Genomic DNA, 18,416 nt, shown 5'->3' on the forward strand with positions numbered 1-18,416 from the left:
GTCCCTCTCCCTCAGGGAGATATCTGTACACTGACTGGTGTCTCTCAGTCCCTCTCTCTCAGGGAGATATCTGTACACTGACTGGTGTCTCTCAGTCCCCTCTCCCTCAGGGAGATATCTGTACACTGACTGGTGTCTCACAGTCCCCTCTCCCTCAGGGTGATATCTATACACTGACTGGTGTATCTCAGTCCCTCTCTCTCAGGGAGATATCTGTACACTGACTGGTGTCTCTCAGTCCCCTCTCCCTCAGGGTGATATCTGTACACTGACTGGTGTCTCTCAGTCCCTCTCTCTCAGGGTGATATCTGTACACTGACTGGTGTCTCTCAGTCCCTCTCCCTCAGGGAGATATCTGTACACTGACTGGTGTCTCTCAGTCCCCTCTCCCTCAGGGAGACATCTGTACACTGACTGGTGTCTCTCAGTCCCCTCTCCCTCAGGGTGATATCTGTACACTGACTGGTGTCTCTCAGTCCCCTCTCTCTCAGGGAGATATCTGTACACTGACTGGTGTCTCTCAGTCCCTCTCTCTCAGGGAGATATCAGTACACTGACTGGTGTCTCTCAGTCCCTCTCCCTCAGGGTGATATCTGTACACTGACTGGTGTCTCTCAGTCCCTCTCCCTCAGGGAGATATCTGTACACTGACTGGTGTTTCTCAGTGCCTCTCTCTCAGGGTGATATCTGTACACTGACTGGTGTCTCTCAGTCCCTCTCCCTCAGGGTGATATCTGTACACTGACTGGTGTCTCTCAGTCCCCTCTCCCTCAGGGAGATATCTGTATACTGACTGGAGTCTCTCAGTCCCCTCTCCCTCAGGGAGATATCTGTACACTGACTGGTGTCTCTCAGTCCCTCTCCCTCAGGGTGATATCTGTACACTGACTGGTGTCTCTCAGTCCCCTCTCCCTCAGGGAGATATCTGTATACTGACTGGAGTCTCTCAGTCCCCTCTCCCTCAGGGAGATATCTATGCACTGACTGGTGTCTCTCAGTCCCCTCTCCCTCAGGGTGATATCTGTACACTGACTGGTGTCTCTCAGTCCCTCTCCCTCAGGGAGATATCTGTACACTGACTGGTGTCTGTCAGTCCCTCTCCCTCAGGGAGATATCTGTACACTGACTGGTGTCTCTCAGTCCCTCTCCCTCAGGGAGATATCTGTACACTGACTGGTGTCTCTTAGTCCCTCTCCCTCAGGGAGATATCTGTACACTGACTGGTGTCTCTCAGTGCCTCTCTCTCAGGGAGATATCTGTACACTGACTGGTGTCTCTCAGTCCCTCTATCTCAGGGAGATATCTGTACACTGACTGGTGTCTCTCTGTCCCTCTCCCTCAGGGAGATACCTGTACACTGACTGGTGTCTCTCAGTGCCTCTCTCTCAGGGAGATATCTGTACACTGACTGGTGTCTCTCAGTCCCTCTCCCTCAGGGTGATATCTGTACACTGACTGGTGTCTCTCAGTCCCTCTGTCTCAAGGAGATACCTGTACACTGACTGGTGTCTCTCAGTCCCTCTCTCTCAGGGAGATATCTGTACACTGACTGGTGTTTTAGTGATGTTGTCTGAGGGATAAGTATTCACCCAGAACACCGGAGACAACTTTCCCCTGCTCTTCTTCAAATAGTGGCCGTGGGATTCTTTACTTCCAAGTAACAAGGCAGATGGGACCTCGGTTTAACATATCATCTGAAAAATACCACCTCCGACAGTGCAGTGCTCCCTCAGTACTGCCCCTCCGACAGTGCAGCGCTCCCTCAGTACTGCCCCTCCGACAGTGCAGCGCTCCCTCAGTACTGCCCCTCCGACAGTGCAGCGCTCCCTCAGTACTGCCCCTCCGACAGTGCAGTGCTCCCTCAGTACTGCCCCTCCGACAGTGCAGTGCTCCCTCAGTACTGCCCCTCCGACAGTGCAGTGCTCCCTCAGTACTGCCCCTCCGACAGTGCAGTGCTCCCTCAGTACTGCCCCTCCGACAGTGCAGCGCTCCCTCAGTACTGCCCCTCCGACAGTGCAGCGCTCCCTCAGTACTGCCCCTCCGACAGTGCAGTGCTCCCTCAGTACTGCCCCTCCGACAGTGCAGTGCTCCCTCAGTACTGCCCTTCCGACAGTGCAGTGCTCCCTCAGTACTGCCCCTCCGACAGTGCAGCGCTCCCTCAGTACTGCCCCTCCGACAGTGCAGCGCTCCCTCAGTACTGCCCCTCCCACAGTGCGGCACTCCCTCAGTACTGCCCCTCTGACAGTGCGGCACTCCCTCAGTACTGCCCCTCCGACAGTGCAGCGCTCCCTCAGTACTGCCCCTCCGACAGTGCAGCGCTCCCTCAGTACTTGAGGGCTGTGTTTTTTCGATGTTGAGTGTCGGTCTCACGCCCGTTGTCTCTTCCTCCTCAGGGTCGCAGTCCGAACAGGAGTTATCCAGGGATCTGGATGCGAGACACCTGGGACAGACCCACCACCGGCCCCGGTGCATTGGACATCCTGCTGGAGTGCACGACCCCCCTCACGACCCCTCCTCGCTCCCGCCTTACGCCCTCCCGGCCTACTGCACAGGCTCCCAGACCCGGGCCCTGCCCAATCGCTCCTCGCCCGGGCTGGGATTGACCAACCCATACGGTGCGGAGTGCTACGGTTACACACCTCGTTGAGACCCCCCCTCTCCCCCCTGCCGAATTCCCCCCTCCCCATCTTTCCCTCCCCACCTCCCTCCCCCTCACCCCTTCTGTCTTTCCCCCTCTCTCCCTCCCCTCTTCACCTCCCCCTCTCCTCCACCAATCCTCTACTTCTCTCCTCTCCCTCTTTCCCCCTCTCTTCCCTCCCCTTCCCCGTTCCCCCTCCCCCTCTCCCTCTCTCCCCTTCCCTTCCCCCCTCCCCTTCAATCTTCAGGCTACTCAAATCCCGCCCTGACCTGAAACCACGGCTGCCTGTTTCTCCGTCTTGTCTTTCTCCCCCGCTTCCCCCGCCCCACTCGATCTTCGTTGACGTGCTGTAAGATGTTTTCCCCTCACTCTGTCTTTCAAAAATAAAATGATTTGATGGAAAATCTTCATCACCAAGTGTGAATGGCCGCACCGGTCACATTCTCTGAGTTGTGGTACTGGAGAGAGCGAGAGACTGAGAGCGAGAGACTGAGAGCGAGAGACTGAGAGCGAGAGACTGAGAGCGAGAGAGACACAGAGAATAAACTTCACACTCGGAGCAACTAAAATTGAACAAACTACAAATTACACATACTTAGGCTTAAAAATCAGTTCTACGGGAAATTTTCATTTGGCTGTGAATGAACTGAAAGAGAAAGCAAAAAGGGCTTTCTATGCCATTAAAAAGTCAATCCAAATAGAAATTCCAATTGACATTTGGCTCAAAATTTTTAAAGCAGTAATTGAACCAATTGCATTCTATGGCAGTGAGGTGTGGGGTCCGCTAACACGACAAGAATTCGCAAAATGGGACAAACACCCAATTGAGATCCTACATGCAGAATTCTGTAAAAGTATCCTCCGGACTCAGAGGAAAACCGCAAACAATGCATGCAGGGCAGAACTAGGCCAATATCCACTACTAATTAATATCCAAAAAAGAGCCATCAAATTTTGGAAACACCTAAAAATGAGCAACCCCCACTGCTATCATTACGAAGCCCTGAAATGCCAAGAGATGATCATAAAGAAGAATCCCCTCAGTCAACTAGTCCTGGGACTCAGTGAAGTAACTACTAAAGGGAGGAAAAAGAGTGGGAGAGCAATAGTGGTAGGGGATTCTATCGTAAAGGGAACAGATAGGCGTTTCTGCGGCCGTAGACGTGACTCCAGGATGGTTTGTTGCCTCCCTGGTGCCAGGGTCAAGGATGTCACTGAACGGCTACAGGGCATTCTGAAGGGGGAGGGTGAACAGGCAGAGGTCGTGGTTCACATTGGGACCAATGACATAGGTAGGAAGAGGGATGAGGTCCTGCAGCAAGAATTTAGGGAGCTAGGTAGCAGATTAAAGAGTAGGACCTCAAAGGTTGTAATCTCTGGATTACTCCCAGTGCCACGTGCTAGTGAGTATAGGAATAGGAGGATAGAGCAGATGAATGCGTGGCTAAAGAGTTGGTGCAGGAGGGAGGGCTTTAGTTTCCTGGATCACTGGGCCTGCTTCTGGGAAAGGTGGGGCTTGTACAAGTCGGACGGGTTGCACCTGAACCAGAGCGGGACAAATATCCTTGCGGGGAGGTTTGCTAGCACTGTTCGGGGGGGTTTAAACTAAAATGGCAGGGGGTTGGGAACCTGAGCAGGGAGACAGAGGAAGGGGAAACAGGGATAAAAGCAAAAGATAGGAAGGAGAAAAACAAAAGTGGCAGTCAGAGAAATCAACGGTTTAAATCAAACGTGGCCACAGTAAATAATAATTCTAATAGGTCTAAGAGCGTTAAAAAAACAAGCCTGAAGGCTTTGTGTCTTAATGCGAGGAGCATTTGTAATAAGGTGGATGAATTGGCTGCACAAATAGAGGTAAACGAATATGATTTGGTTGGGATTACGGAAAGGTGGCTCAAGGATGGCCAAGACTGGGAACTCAACATCCAGGGGTATTCGATATTCAGGAAAGATAGGCAAAAAGGAAAGGGAGGTGGGGTAGCATTACTGGTTAAAGAAGGGATTAATACAATTGTAATGAAGGATATTAGCTCTGATGATGTGGAATCTGTATGGGTAGAATTGAGAAATACTAAGGGGAAAAAACATTAGTGGGAGTGGTATATAGACCTCCAAACAGTAAGGCGGAGGTTGGGGATGGCATTAAAAGGGAAATTAAAGAAGCGTGCAATAAGGGCACAGCAGTCATCATGGGTGACTTTAATCTACATATTGATTGGGCCAACCAAATTAGTAACAATACTGTGGAGGAGGAATTCCTGGAGTGTTTACGGGATGGTTTCCTGGACCAATATGTCGAGGAACCAACCAGAGATCAGGCCATCTTAGACTGGGTATTATGTAACGAGAAAGGATTAATTAGCAATCTTGTTGTACGAGGCCCCTTGGGTCGGAGCGATCATAATATGATCGAATTCTTCATTAAGATGGAGAATGAAGTAGTTGACTCAGAGACAAGGGTCCTCAATTTAAATAAAGGAAACTACGATGGTCTGAGGAGCGAGTTGGGTAGGATTGATTGGGGAATGGCACTCAAAGGGTTGACGGTGGATAGGCAATGGCAAACATTCAAAGACCGAATGGATGAGCTACAGAATTTGTTCATCCCAGTTTGGCATAAAAATAAAACAAAAATGGTGACTCAACCGTGGCTAACAAGGGAAATTAGGGATAGCATAAGATCCAAGGAGAGGACATATAAATTGGCCAGAAAAAGCAATAATCCTGAGGATTGGGAGCAGTTTAGGAGTCAACAAAGGAGGACAAAGGGATTAATTAAGAAAGGGAAAATAGGATATGAGAGTAAGCTAGCAGTAAACATAAAAACTGACTGTAAAAGCTTTTTATAGATATGTGAAGAGAAAAAGATTGGTGAAGTCAAGCGTAGGTCCCTTGCAATCAGAATCAGGGGAATTTATAATGGGAAACAAGGAAATGGCAGACCAACTAAATACATACTTTGGTTCTGTCTTCACAAAGGAGGACACAAATAAGCTCCCAGAGATGCCGGGGAACATAGGGTCTGATGAAAGGGAGGAACTGAAAGAAATCAGTATTTGTAGGGAAATGGTGTTTGGAAAATTGATAGGACTGAAGGCCGATAAATCCCCAGGGCCTGATGGTCTACATCCCAGGGTACTTAAGGAAGTGGCCCTAGAGATAGTAGATGTATTGCTGGTCATCTTCCAGAACTCGATAGACTCTGGAACAGTACCCATGGATTGGAGGGTAGCTAATGTTACCCCACTATTATAAAAAGATGGTAGAGAAAAAGCGGGGAATTATAGACCGGTAAGCCTGACATCGGTAGTGGGGAAAATACTAGAGTATTATAAAAGATGTAATAGCAGAGCACTTGGAAAGCAGTGACAGGATTGGACAAAGTCAACATGGATTTACAAAAGGTAAATCATGCTTGACTAATGTACTGGAATTTTTTAAGGATGTAACTGGTAAAATAGATAAGGGAGAACCAGTGGATGTGGTGTATTTGGACTTTCAGAAGGCTTTCGATAAGGTCCCACATAAGAGATTAGCGTGCAAAATTAAGGCACATGGGATTGGGGGCAAGGTATTGACTTGGATAGAGAACTGGTTGGCGGACAGAAAGCAAAGAGTTGGAATAAACGGGTCGTTTTCCGAGTGGCAGGCAGTGACTAGTGGGGTACCGCAAGGATTGGTCCTAGGACCCCAGCTGTTCACAATATATATTAATGATCTGGACAAGGGAATTGGATGTAATATCTCCAAATTTGCAGACGACACAAAGCTGGGTGGGAGGGTAAGCTGTGAGGAGGATGTCGTGAAACTCCAGTACGATTTGGACAGGTTGGGTGATTGGTCAGAAACATGGCAAATGCACTATAATGTGGATAAATGTGAGGTTATCCACTTTGGTGGCAAAAACAGGAAGGCAGATTATTATTTGAATGGCAATAGATTGGGAGAAGGGGAAGTGCAAAGAGACCTGGGTGTTGTTGTGCACCAGTCGCTGAAGGTATGCATGCAGGTGCAGCAGGCGGTTAAGAAGGCAAATGGTATGTTGGCCTTCGTAGCGAGAGGGTTCGAGTACAGGAACAAGGATGTCTTGCCACAGTTGTACAGGGCCTTGGTGAGGCCGCACCTTGAGTATTGTGTGCAGTTTTGGTCGCCTTTCCTGAGGAAGGATGTTCTTGCCATGGAAGGAGTGCAGCGAAGGTTCACCAGGCTGATACCTGGGATGGCAGGAATGACATATGAGGAGATATTGTGTCGATTGGGCTTATACTCACTGGAGTTTAGAAGATTGAGAGGGGATCTCATCGAAACCTATAAAATTCTGTCAGGCCTGGACAGACTAGAGGCAGGAAGGATGTTTCTGATGGCCGGGGAGTCCAGAACCAGGGGTCATAGTCTAAGGATAAGGGGTAAGCCATTTAGGACTGAAATGAGGAGGAATTTCTTCACCCAGAGAGTGGTGAACCTGTGGAATTCTCTACCACAGAGGGCGGTGGAGGCCAGTTCATTAAATATATTCAAGAAAGAGTTGGATATATTTCTTAAGGCTAAAGGGATCAAGGGATATGGGGAGAAGGCAGGGACAGGGTACTGAATTTGGATGATCAGCCATGATCTCAGTGAATGGTGGAGCAGGCTCAAAGGGCCGAATGGCCTAATCCTGCTCCTATCTTCTATGTTTCTATGTAATCAGCTCCAGGACAGTGACATCCTAGCACAGAGAATTCGACCCAACACAATTGTCACTAAACAAAAGGAAAAATATTTGACCTATTGGACAGAAACGACAAAAACCCAAAACAAACTCGATTGCTATCTGGCCCTAAACAGACAATACACCATGGCTGAATACCTGACCATGGTAAAAGATAGCAAACTGAGGAAAACCGTGACAATGTACAGACTTAGTGAGCATAGCCTGGGCATCGAAAAAGGCAAACACAGGCAGACCTGGCTGCCAAGAGAGGACAGGATATGCTCTCACTGCAGTCAGGGAGTGGTGGAGACAGAGATGCACTTCCTCACAGCTTGTGGAAACTATCAGGGCATAAGGGGGAATTTCTACCCAAAATTCATAAAAATATGCCCTGAATTCAAAAATTTGAATGACCACCAAAAACTCCCATATCTATTAGGGGAACAGAGAAATTGCGTAACTTTAGCGGCAAACTATGTTACAGCTTGCCATAAGCAGAGGGACAACCATTAAACCTAAGAAAAGATTATATGTATATTATAGGTGTGTATATTTATATATACAGGGATATATCTGTCTATACACTGTATGTCTAGATCTGTGTTTATGTGTTCAATCATACATGTTTTTCTGTGCTTTGGCAACATAAGATGTACCTTGTCATGCCAATAAAGCAATTTGAATTGAATTGAATTGAATTGAGAGGGAGATAGACAGAGAGAGAGACAGAGAGAGAGAGAGAGACAGCAGAGAGAGAGAGAGAGAAAGAGAGAGAGCGAGACAGAGAGAGAGACAGAGAGGGAGACAGAGGGAGACAGAGAGAGAGAGACTGAGAGAGAGAGAGAGAGAAAGAGAGAGAGAGATAGAGAGAGAGGCAAAGAGACAGTGCAGAGCTCCATTTAAATAGCCCTGAGAGTGTGTCTCCACTCTATACCCAGTGTCAGCATCGAGCGCTCCCAGGGCAGGTACAGCACGGGTTAGATACATTGTAGAGCTCCCTCTACATTACCCTGACAGTGTGTCCCCACTTTATACCCAGTGTCAGCATCGAGCGCTCCCAGGGCAGGTACAGCATGGGTTAGATACAGTGTAGAGCTCCCTCTACATTACCCTGACAGTGTGTCCCCACTTTATACCCAGTGTCAGCATCGAGCTCTCCCAGGGCAGGTACAGCACGGGTTAGATAGAGTGTAGAGCTCCCCCCACATTACCCTGACAGTGTGTCCCCACTTTATACCCAGTGTCAGCATCGAGCACTCCCAGGGCAGGTACAGCACAGGTTAGATACAGTGTAGAGCTCCCTCTACATTACCCTGACAGTGTGTCCCCACTTTATACCTAGTGTCAGCATCGAGCGCTCCCAGGGCAGGTACAGCACGGGTTAGATACAGTGTAGAGCTCCCTCTACATTACCCTGACAGTGTGTCCCCCACTCTATACCCAGTGTCAGCATCGAGTGCTCCCAGGGCAGGTACAGCACGGGTTAGATACAGTGTAGCGCTCCCTCTACATTACCCTGACAGTGTGTCCCCACTTTATACCCAGTGTCAGCATCGAGCGCTCCCAGGGCAGGTACAACACGGGTTAGATACAGTGTAGAGCTCCCTCGACATTACCCTGACAGTGTGTCCCCACTTTATACCCAGTGTCAGCATCGAGCACTCCCAGGGCAGGTACAGCACAGGTTAGATACAGTATAGAGCTCCCTCTACATTACCCTGACAGTGTGTCCCCCACTTTATACCCAGTGTCAGCATCGAGCACTCCCAGGGCAGGTACAGCACAGGTTAGATACAGTATAGAGCTCCCTCTACATTACCCTGACAGTGTGTCCCCCACTTTATACCCAGTGTCAGCATCGAGCGCTCCCAGGGCAGGTACAGCACGGGTTAGATACAGTGTAGAGCTCCCTCTACATTACCCTGACAGTGTGTCCCCACTTTATACCCAGTGTCAGCATCGAGCACTCCCAGGGCAGGTACAGCATGGGTTAGATACAGTGTAGAGCTCCCTCTACATTACCCTGACAGTGTGTCCCCACTTTATACCCAGTGTCAGCATCGAGTGCTCCCAGGGCAGGTACAGCACGGGTTAGATACAGTGTAGAACTCCCTCTACATTACCCTGACAGTGTGTCCCCACTTTATACCCAGTGTCAGCATCGAGTGCTCCCAGGGCAGGTACAGCACGGGTTAGATACAGTGTAGAGCTCCCTCTACATTACCCTGACAGTGTGTCCCCACTTTATACCCAATGTCAGCATCGAGTGCTCCCAGGGCAGGTACAGCACGGGTTAGATACAGTGTAGAGCTCCCTCTACATTACCCTGACAGTGTGTCCCCACTTTATACCCAGTGTCAACATCGAGCGCTCCCAGGGCAGGTACAGCACGGGTTAGATACAGTGTAGAGCTCCCTCTACATTACCCTGACAGTGTGTCCCCCACTTTATACCCAGTGTCAACATCGAGCGCTCCCAGGGCAGGTACAGCACGGGTTAGATACAGTGTAGAGCTCCCTCTACATTACCCTGACAGTGTGTCCCCCACTTTATACCCAGTGTCAGCATCGAGCGCTCCCAGGGCAGGTACAGCATGGGTTAGATACAGTGTAGAGCTCCCTCTACATTACCCTGACAGTGTGTCCCCACTTTATACCCAGTGTCAGCATCGAGCGCACCCAGGGCAGGTACAGCATGGGTTAGATACAGTATAGAGCTCCCTCTACATTACCCTGACAGTGTGTCCCCACTTTATACCCAGTGTCAGCATCGAGCGCTCCCAGGGCAGGTACAGCATGGGTTAGATACAGTGTAGAGCTCCCTCTACATTACCCTGACAGTGTGTCCCCACTTTATACCCAGTGTCAGCATCGAGCGCACCCAGGGCAGGTACAGCATGGGTTAGATACAGTATAGAGCTCCCTCTACATTACCCTGACAGTGTGTCCCCACTTTATACCCAGTGTCAGCATCGAGCGCTCCCAGGGCAGGTACAGCATGGGTTAGATACAGTATAGAGCTCCCTCTACATTACCCTGACAGTGTGTCCCCACTTTATACCCAGTGTCAGCATCGAGCGCTCCCAGGGCAGGTACAGCATGGGTTAGATACAGTATAGAGCTCCCTCTACATTACCCTGACAGTGTGTCCCCCGCTTTATACCCAGTGTCAGCATCGAGCGCTCCCAGGGCAGGTACAGCACGGGTTAGATACAGTGCAGAGCTCCCCCTACATTACCCTGACAGTGTGTCCCCACTTTATACCCAGTGTTAGCATCGAGCGCTCCCAGGGCAGGTACAGCACGGGTTAGATACAGTGTAAAGCTCCCTCTACATTACCCTGACAGTGTGTCCCCACTTTATACCCAGTGTCAGCATCGAGCGCTCCCAGGGCAGGTACAGCATGGGTTAGATACAGTGTAGAGCTCCCTCTACATTACCCTGACAGTGTGTCCCACTTTATACCCAGTGTCAGCATCGAGCGCTCCCAGGGCAGGTACAGCACGGGTTAGATACAGTGTAGAGCTCCCTCTACATTACCCTAACAGTGTGACCCACTTTATACCCAGTGTCAACATCGAGCGCTCCCAGGGCAGGTACAGCACGGGTTAGATACAGTGTAGAGCTCCCTCTACATTACCCTGACAGTGTGTCCCCACTTTATACCCAGTGTCAGCATCGAGCACTCCCAGGGCAGGTACAGCATGGGTTAGATACAGTGTAGAGCTCCCTCTACATTACCCTGACAGTGTGTCCCCACTTTATACCCAGTGTCAGCATAGAGTGCTCCCAGGGCAGGTACAGCACGGGTTAGATACAGTGTAGAGCTCCCTCTACATTACCCTGACAGTGTGTCCCCCACTTTATACCCAGTGTCAGCATCGAGCGCTCCCAGGGCAGGTACAGCAGGGGTTAGATACAGTGTAGAGCTTCCTCTACATTACCCTGACAGTGTGTCCCCACTTTATACCCAGTGTCAGCATCGAGCGCTCCCAGGGCAGGTACAGCATGGGTTAGATACAGTGTAGAGCTCCCTCTGGTGTGGGCAGTAGCTCAAGCACCTTCGCCCCTCTGGGACCTGGTCAGGTGGTGGTGATGAAACTCTGTGTTGTGCTCGATCGATGTGAGATGTGATCGGCACACAACTGATGCAGACACTGCCCCTTTAAAAGATGTCCCTGAGGGAGGGATGCCCTCTTAAAAAGAGTCCTAGAGAGTGCGAGAGAGAGAGAGAGCGAGGGAGAGAGAGAGTGGGAGAGTGGGAGAGAGAGGGAGAGACAGAGAGTACGAGAGAGAGTGCGAGTGAGGGAGAGTGAGGGATAGACAGAGAGAGAGAGAAAACGAGAGAGGAAGAGGGCAAGAGAGAGACTGAGGGGGAAAGAGAGAGGGAGTGCGGGAGAGAGGAGAGAGAGACAGAGATAAAGAGTGCGAGAGAGGGAGCGCGAGAGAGGGAGCGAGAGAGAGGGAGCGCGAGAGAGGGAGCGAGAGAGAGGGAGCGCGAGAGAGGGAGCGCGAGAGAGGGAGCGCGAGAGAGGGAGCGCGAGAGAGAGGGAGCGCGAGAGAGGGAGCGCGAGAGGGAGCGCGAGAGAGAGAGCGCGAGAGAGGGAGCGCGAGAGAGGGAGCGAGAGAGGGAGTGCGAGAGAGGGAGCGCGAGAGAGAGGGTGCGCGAGAGAGGGAGCGCGAGAGAGGGAGCGCGAGAGAGAGAGCGAGAGAGGGAGGGCGCGAGAGAGGGAGCGCGAGAGAGAGGGAGCGAGAGAGGGAGCGAGAGAGAGGGAGCGAGAGAGAGGGAGCGAGAGAGGGGGAGCGAGAGAGGGAGCGAGAGAGAGGGAGCGCGAGAGAGAGGGAGAGAGAGAGGGAGCGCGAGAGTGGGAGCGCGAGAGAGGGAGCGCGAGAGAGGGAGCGCGAGAGAGGGAGCGCGAGAGAGAGGGAGCGCGAGAGAGAGGGAGCGAGAGAGGGAGCGCGAGAGAGAGGGAGCGAGAGAGGCAGCGCGAGAGAGGGAGCGCGAGAGAGGGAGCGCGAGGGAGCGCGAGAGAGGGAGCGCGAGAGGGAGCGCGATAGAGGGAGCGCAAGAGAGAGGGAGCGCGAGATAGGGAGCGCGAGAGAGAGGGAGCGCGAGAGAGGGAGCGCGAGAGAGGGAGCGGGAGAGAGGGAGCGGGAGAGAGGGAGCGGGAGAGAGGGAGCGCGAGAGAGGGAGCGCGAGAGAGGGGGAGCGCGAGAGAGGGAGCGCGAGAGAGGGAGCGCGAGAGAGGGAGCGCGAGAGAGTGAGTGCGAGAGAGGGAGCACGAGAGAGGGAGCACGAGAGAGGGAGCGTGAGAGAGGGAGCGGGAGAGAGGGAGCGGGAGAGAGGGAGTGCGAGAGAGGGAGCGCGAGAGAGGGAGCGCGAGGGAGCGCGAGAGGGAGCGCGATAGAGGGAGCGCGAGAGAGAGGGAGCGCGAGAGAGGGAGCGAGAGAGAGGGAGCGCGAGAGAGGGAGCGGGAGAGAGGGAGCGGGAGAGAGGGAGCGCGAGAGAGGGAGCGAGAGAGGGAGCGCGAGAGAGGGAGCGTGAGAGAGAGGGAGTGCGAGAGAGAGAGCGCGAGAGAGGGAGCGCGAGAGAGGGAGCGCAAGAGAGGGAGCGCGAGAGAGGGAGCGTGAGAGTGGGAGCGAGAGAGAGGGAGCGCGAGAGAGGGAGCGCGAGAGAGAGACACAGAGGGGGAGAAATTCGATTGGTTGCGCCACCGATTAACGCCTAAAGAGGCCGAGATGTGAGGCGTTAGCAAGGCGCCTCGCCCCATATTGAGCATGCATTTAGCGCCAGCGCTAAATCTTAGCGCCTGCTCATGGGCGCAGGCTGATTATGTCGTAATTTGAGTGTGCAATGCCTTTTGGGCGCCCCGGACTGGAAATTCAGTGGCGCCCCCCTCCGTAGCGCCTGGCGCTAATAGTGACAACTTACCTGGACCTTACTAAGTCACTCTCGGGCTGGAGGAGCGTTATTTAAAGGGGACTGGTGTGGTTTAAAAGCGGCAGCCATTTTTGGATCACAACTTTCTCGAGAGCTACAAAGTGTTGCTGAGCTGCACACTCAGAGCCATTTGACCACTGAGCCAGCGCAGGCAGACGATCTTCAGCCTTCTGACCATCACCTTGCTGTTGGTGAGCCTTGACAACGGGGAACCTTCCTGTGGGCACTTATTATGGGGGCTGCATTGGAGGGGAACGTCCTGCTGCTGAATCATCTGGAAAGGGCACTGAGACGCTGGGAGAGGGGGGCGGGCATGGCCAGACGGAGGAGGGCCAACAGGCATCGCCACAGCACACCTTACGCTGGCAGAGTTATCCGACAGCAGTTTTCCTACATGAACATGCCGGAGGAGCAGTGTGTCAGAAGGCTGCGATTTAGAAAGGAGGTGGTGACTGAGCTGTGCCAGCTGCTTCAGCCAGATCTGCAGCCACAGATAAGGTGCAGGACATCTCTGTTGGCGGCTGAGAAGATGGCTGCTGGCCTGAACTTCTACGCGAGCGGCTCTTCTCAGGCTGCGCGTCAGAGGCTGATCAGAAGTAGCTTCTAGGCCCCTCTCACGGAATGCTTGCTGCCATTCCAAGAACAGGAATGGAACCGGTCTGATACCCCCAAGCCTGTGAAGGGCAAGATGCATGTAAATAGCAGACATGGCCATTGTAAATGAAGAATCAGCCATGATCTTATTGAATGGCGGAGCAGGCTCGAGGGGCCAATTGGCCTACTCCTGCTCCTATTTCTTATGTTCTTAAAGTGTTTCATTACACAAAATGTGGTTCCTTCAAACATGAGAAAGCTATGGCAACAGAAAGCAAAACTAATACACTGACACATGACTGACTCTCACACCCGGGAGACTGTCCAAAACATAAATCACATTCCGACCATCTTCCTTGGCCTTGATTCCACTGCGCCAACCAAAGCATCCAATGCCCCATCAGTGAGGCGTTCCGCCCTCTGCCTCACCCTTTCCATGTCTTGCTAGGCTGGTGCGCCACAGGTAGGCTCCCACCGCTTTGAAGGCCTACAAGGCAGTGAGTGTGTCTGGTGATGCCAATTGACCTGCCCCTTTAAGAGCTGGCCGGCGCCAGTGTGTCTCAGGGAAAGTGATTATTGACAGCACCCTCGCTGCGCCCCGCCGCCTTAAGAGTAGCGTGCAGCGCCTGATTTAGCGCCGCAATCACCTTTAGGGGCGCTGCAACCCAATATCGCGTTAGGTGGCGCTAAATTGCGCCTGCCGCTAAACTTTGCGCATCGCCAGGACTAGCGCCCCAAACGCGGTTATACAGAATTTCTAGGCCAGAGAGATGGAGTGGGAGAGAGAGAGGGAGGGAGAGTGAGTGAGGGAGAGATGGCGAGTGTACCGTTCTCTGCAGTCCTTTTCTTATTATTACATGGACGTAACAGTGGCGACGAGCAAGTTTGAACCTACCTGCAACTCTGCATCACCTCCCAGGGATTCGCTCCTGGAGAACAGTGGAAGAAGGTCGAGTCCAGGAGCACGGGCGTCGACCACGGGCAACCGCCCAGTCATCCAGCGGAGATTTGAGCATCGCAGGGGAGGATGTCGAGAGCCAGGCTTGGCTTTCCAGTCACGGTGGTCCAGCGAAACGGGCTGGCAACAGGTACTGCGCAGACCCTTCCCGGACAGCGGCGGCTAGAGCCCGACCGAGCGGCACAGAAAAAGGCCGAGCAGCGTCGACGGGGGAGAGAGAGAGGGCAGAGCGCACAGGGCGCAGCCGGTGTTCAGGACCGAGCGGCATCAACGGGGGAGAGAGGCGAGAGAGAGCAGAGCGCAGCCGGTGGTCAAGGGCCGAGCAGCGTCAACGGGGGAGAGAGGCGCGCAGGAAAACGCGAAGCGCTGCCATTGCCATGAGGACCACAGAGAGCGGCATTGGCAGCAGCGCAGGAGTAGCGCACGAAACCCACAGGGCGTCGCCGTTTGCCACGAGGACCGCCGAGAGCGGCGTTGGCAGCAGTGTGGGAGACGCCATTTTAAGCTGCAGCGGGGAAGAAAGGAAAGCGCGGGAGACGCCATTTTAAGCCAGTCTAACCACACCCAAAAATGCCTAAGAGTGGCAGTATCACTGCGTTCGACAATGAAGTCGAAGATTGGACGACATATGTCGAACGCATAGAAGTATACTGCAAGGCGAATGAAGTGCCAGATGACAAGAAAGCGCTGGTATTGTTGAATTCAATGGGTGCCAAAACGTATGGCTTACTACGAAACCTAGTAACCCCAGCGAAGCCAGTAGAAAAGGATTTTGAAAACATAGTGTCAATCCTACAGGACCACTTAAACCACACACCGCTGCTGATAGCAGAAAGATTTAAGTTTCACAAAAGGAACCAGCATAAAGATGAAAGTAATGCTGAGTATTTAGCGGAACAGCGCAAGCTATCGAAACACTGCCAGTTTGGAACGGGACTAGCAGATACTTTAAGGGACAAGTTTGTGTGTGGGCTTCAAAGTGAAGGAACCCAGAAACGGCTTCTATCAGAAAAGGATCTTACACTGGACAAGGCTTTCAGCATTGCAGTATCACACGAAGCAGCAGCACGGGGCGCTGCAGAGATACAACGGAGACCGCAAGAATATGGCACAAATGAAGTGTCATACGGAACAGTGAAGTGCTATCGCTGCGGCAGAACAACACATGACCATAATGATTGCTGGTTCAAGGACAAAGTGTGCAGACAGTGTGGAAAAGTAGGACACATAGCAAGAGTCTGCAGGTCAGGAAAGAAAACCAGCAGCAAGAAATCTCCACAGGAGAAGTACAAGAAGGTACATAAGGTGACGGAGAGTAGTTCAGATGAACAGAAAAGTGATACAGACTCCGGAAGCAAGGAGCTGGGTTGTCTGAAACTACATAATGTGATAAAATGGAGGATCACCAAACTATCTGGGTCACGCTCAAGATAGCAGGAGTCCAAGTGAAAATGGAATTGGACACAGGATCAGCCCTAACAGTCATAAATCGAAGGGACTACAAGCGGCTATTCTCACATATGCCCTTGAGAGATACAAAGATTGTCTTGAAGATGTACACGGGGCAAAAAGTCTACACCAAAGGAAAAATAAGGGTGAACGTTATATATAACGGCAAGGAAACACCAAAAATGGACCTATATGTATTGCCAGATGGAGGACCACCACTACTAGGACGTGAATGGATCCAGAAGATACAGCTAGATTGGCATTCCATACAAGCACTGACTGTAAATGCCAAAAAGGATGACGACATCACACCTGGACGACTGTCAAAAATGCTAACTGACGCACAAGAAGTGTTCCAGCAGGGACTCGGAACACTAAAAGGCATAACAGCAATGATCAAAATAGAGGAAAATGCAAGCCCAAAGTTTTTTAAGGCAAGACCGGTACCTTATGCGATCCGCCCAGCCGTCGAAGCAGAGCTGGAAGGTTTGGAACGTTCAGGAGTACTGTCCAAAGTGGACTGGAGCGAGTGGGTTACACCCATCGTTCCTGTAATGAAGAGGTCGTTGAGTAATACGCCTGGGGAACCAAAGAAGGTTCGCATCTGTGGGTACTTTAAGGTGACAGTGAACCCAGTCCTTCACACTGTACAATATCCGCTTCCGCGGATTGAAGATATTTTCGCCTTGCTATCTGGAGGGAAACGCTTCGCTAAGATTGATCTGGCTCAGGCGTACCTACAAATGGAGGTAGAAGAAGCCTCGAAACAGTACCTCACGATCAACACTCATAAAGGTCTCTACCAATACAAGCGGCTGGTGTTCGGGGTAGCATCAGCTCCGGCTATTTGGCAAAGGGCAATGGAACAAGTCCTGCAAGGGATTCCAGGGACCCAGTGTTATTTGGACGACATCCTGGTCACGGGCGAAAATGACAGTGATCACCTCGCCAACCTGGAGCAGGTGCTCACTAGATTGAAGGAATATGGGCTCCGAGCTAATCGCCACAAATGCGAGTTTTTCCAGAAGCAGATCTCGTATTGTGGCCACGTTATTGATAGAGGGGTTACATAAGTCCCCTGAAAAGATTGAGGCAGTAGTCAAGGCTCCAGCACCGGAAAATGTGTCACAACTGAGGTCGTTCCTCGGGCTGGTGAACTACTACCATAAGTTCTTGCCGAATTTGTCTACCGTACTACACCCACTGAACACCCTACTGCAAACGGGGGTACCATGGAAGTGGAGTGACGAATGTAAACGAGCTTTCCAGAAGAGCAAAGCATTGATCACATCAAAAGAGGTGTTGGCTCATTTCAACCCAGCACTACCAATTCGGTTGGCGTGTGATGCATCACCCTATGGCATTGGAGCGGTGCTGTCGCACAAATTCCCAGACGGCTCAGAGAGGCCAGTAGCCTTTGCGTCTCGGTCACTAACCTCAGCCGAGCGTAACTATGCCCAGATTGACAGGGAGGCCCTCAGCCTAGTGTGGGGAGTGAAAAAGTTCAATCACTATCTGCATAGGCAGAAGTTCACCTTGCTGACTGACCACCAACCACTTGTCTCCATCTTTAATCCAAAGAAGGGCGTTCCGGTGATGACTGCGCAACGGCTACAAAGATGGTCCCTTTTTCTAGGGGCGCACCAATATGAAATCGAGTATAAGGGCACGAAACAGCATGGAAATGCTGATGGGCTATCACGCCTGCCACTGCCTACTGCGGAGGAAGCACCAGCAGTGGATCCTGTCGAAATATTTCATTCGACTATAATTGAATGCTTGCCAGTAACTAACGCTGGTATGGAGAAGGAGACCCGAAATGACCCGACACTGTCTCGGGTATATGATTTGACGGTCAAGGGATGGCCAGCACATGGCGACTCACTGTTGCCAGCATTCTCATCCAGAAGAGAACAGCTGTCAGTATGCCAGGGGACCTTGATGTGTGGATCCCGAGTGGTAATTCCACCCAAGTTAAGGGAGAGAGTGCTCAATGAGCTTCACGAAGGTCATCTTGGAGGGGTGAAAATGAAAAGGCTTATGTGTGGTGGCCGGGGATCGATCAGCAAATCGAGGACCTGACAAAGAGCTGCTCAGGATGCCAGAAGGTCCAAAATGCACCACCACAGGCCCCTCTACACCCA

The 18,416-nt window shown here is 51.8% G+C and overlaps 1 protein-coding gene across 1 annotated transcript in view; it reads left to right on the forward strand.

The window, feature by feature from the left end:
* The window catches only part of LOC147092076 (uncharacterized), a 48,976-nt gene extending 45,954 nt beyond the window's left edge, over positions 1 to 3,022 (forward strand). Inside the window, exon 3 of the mRNA XM_085975618.1 lies at positions 2,394 to 3,022. Within this exon, the coding sequence (XP_085831744.1) occupies positions 2,394 to 2,647 (254 nt within the window). The 3' untranslated portion in view covers positions 2,648 to 3,022. The remainder of the gene's footprint in view (positions 1 to 2,393) is intronic.
* The last annotated feature ends 15,394 nt before the right edge of the window (positions 3,023 to 18,416 follow it).

This window comes from Somniosus microcephalus, unplaced genomic scaffold (assembly GCF_052327205.1).
Source record: "Somniosus microcephalus isolate GS21.2 unplaced genomic scaffold, FLI_Smic_1.0 unresolved_chr2, whole genome shotgun sequence".
NCBI classification, from domain to species: Eukaryota; Metazoa; Chordata; class Chondrichthyes; order Squaliformes; family Somniosidae; genus Somniosus; species Somniosus microcephalus.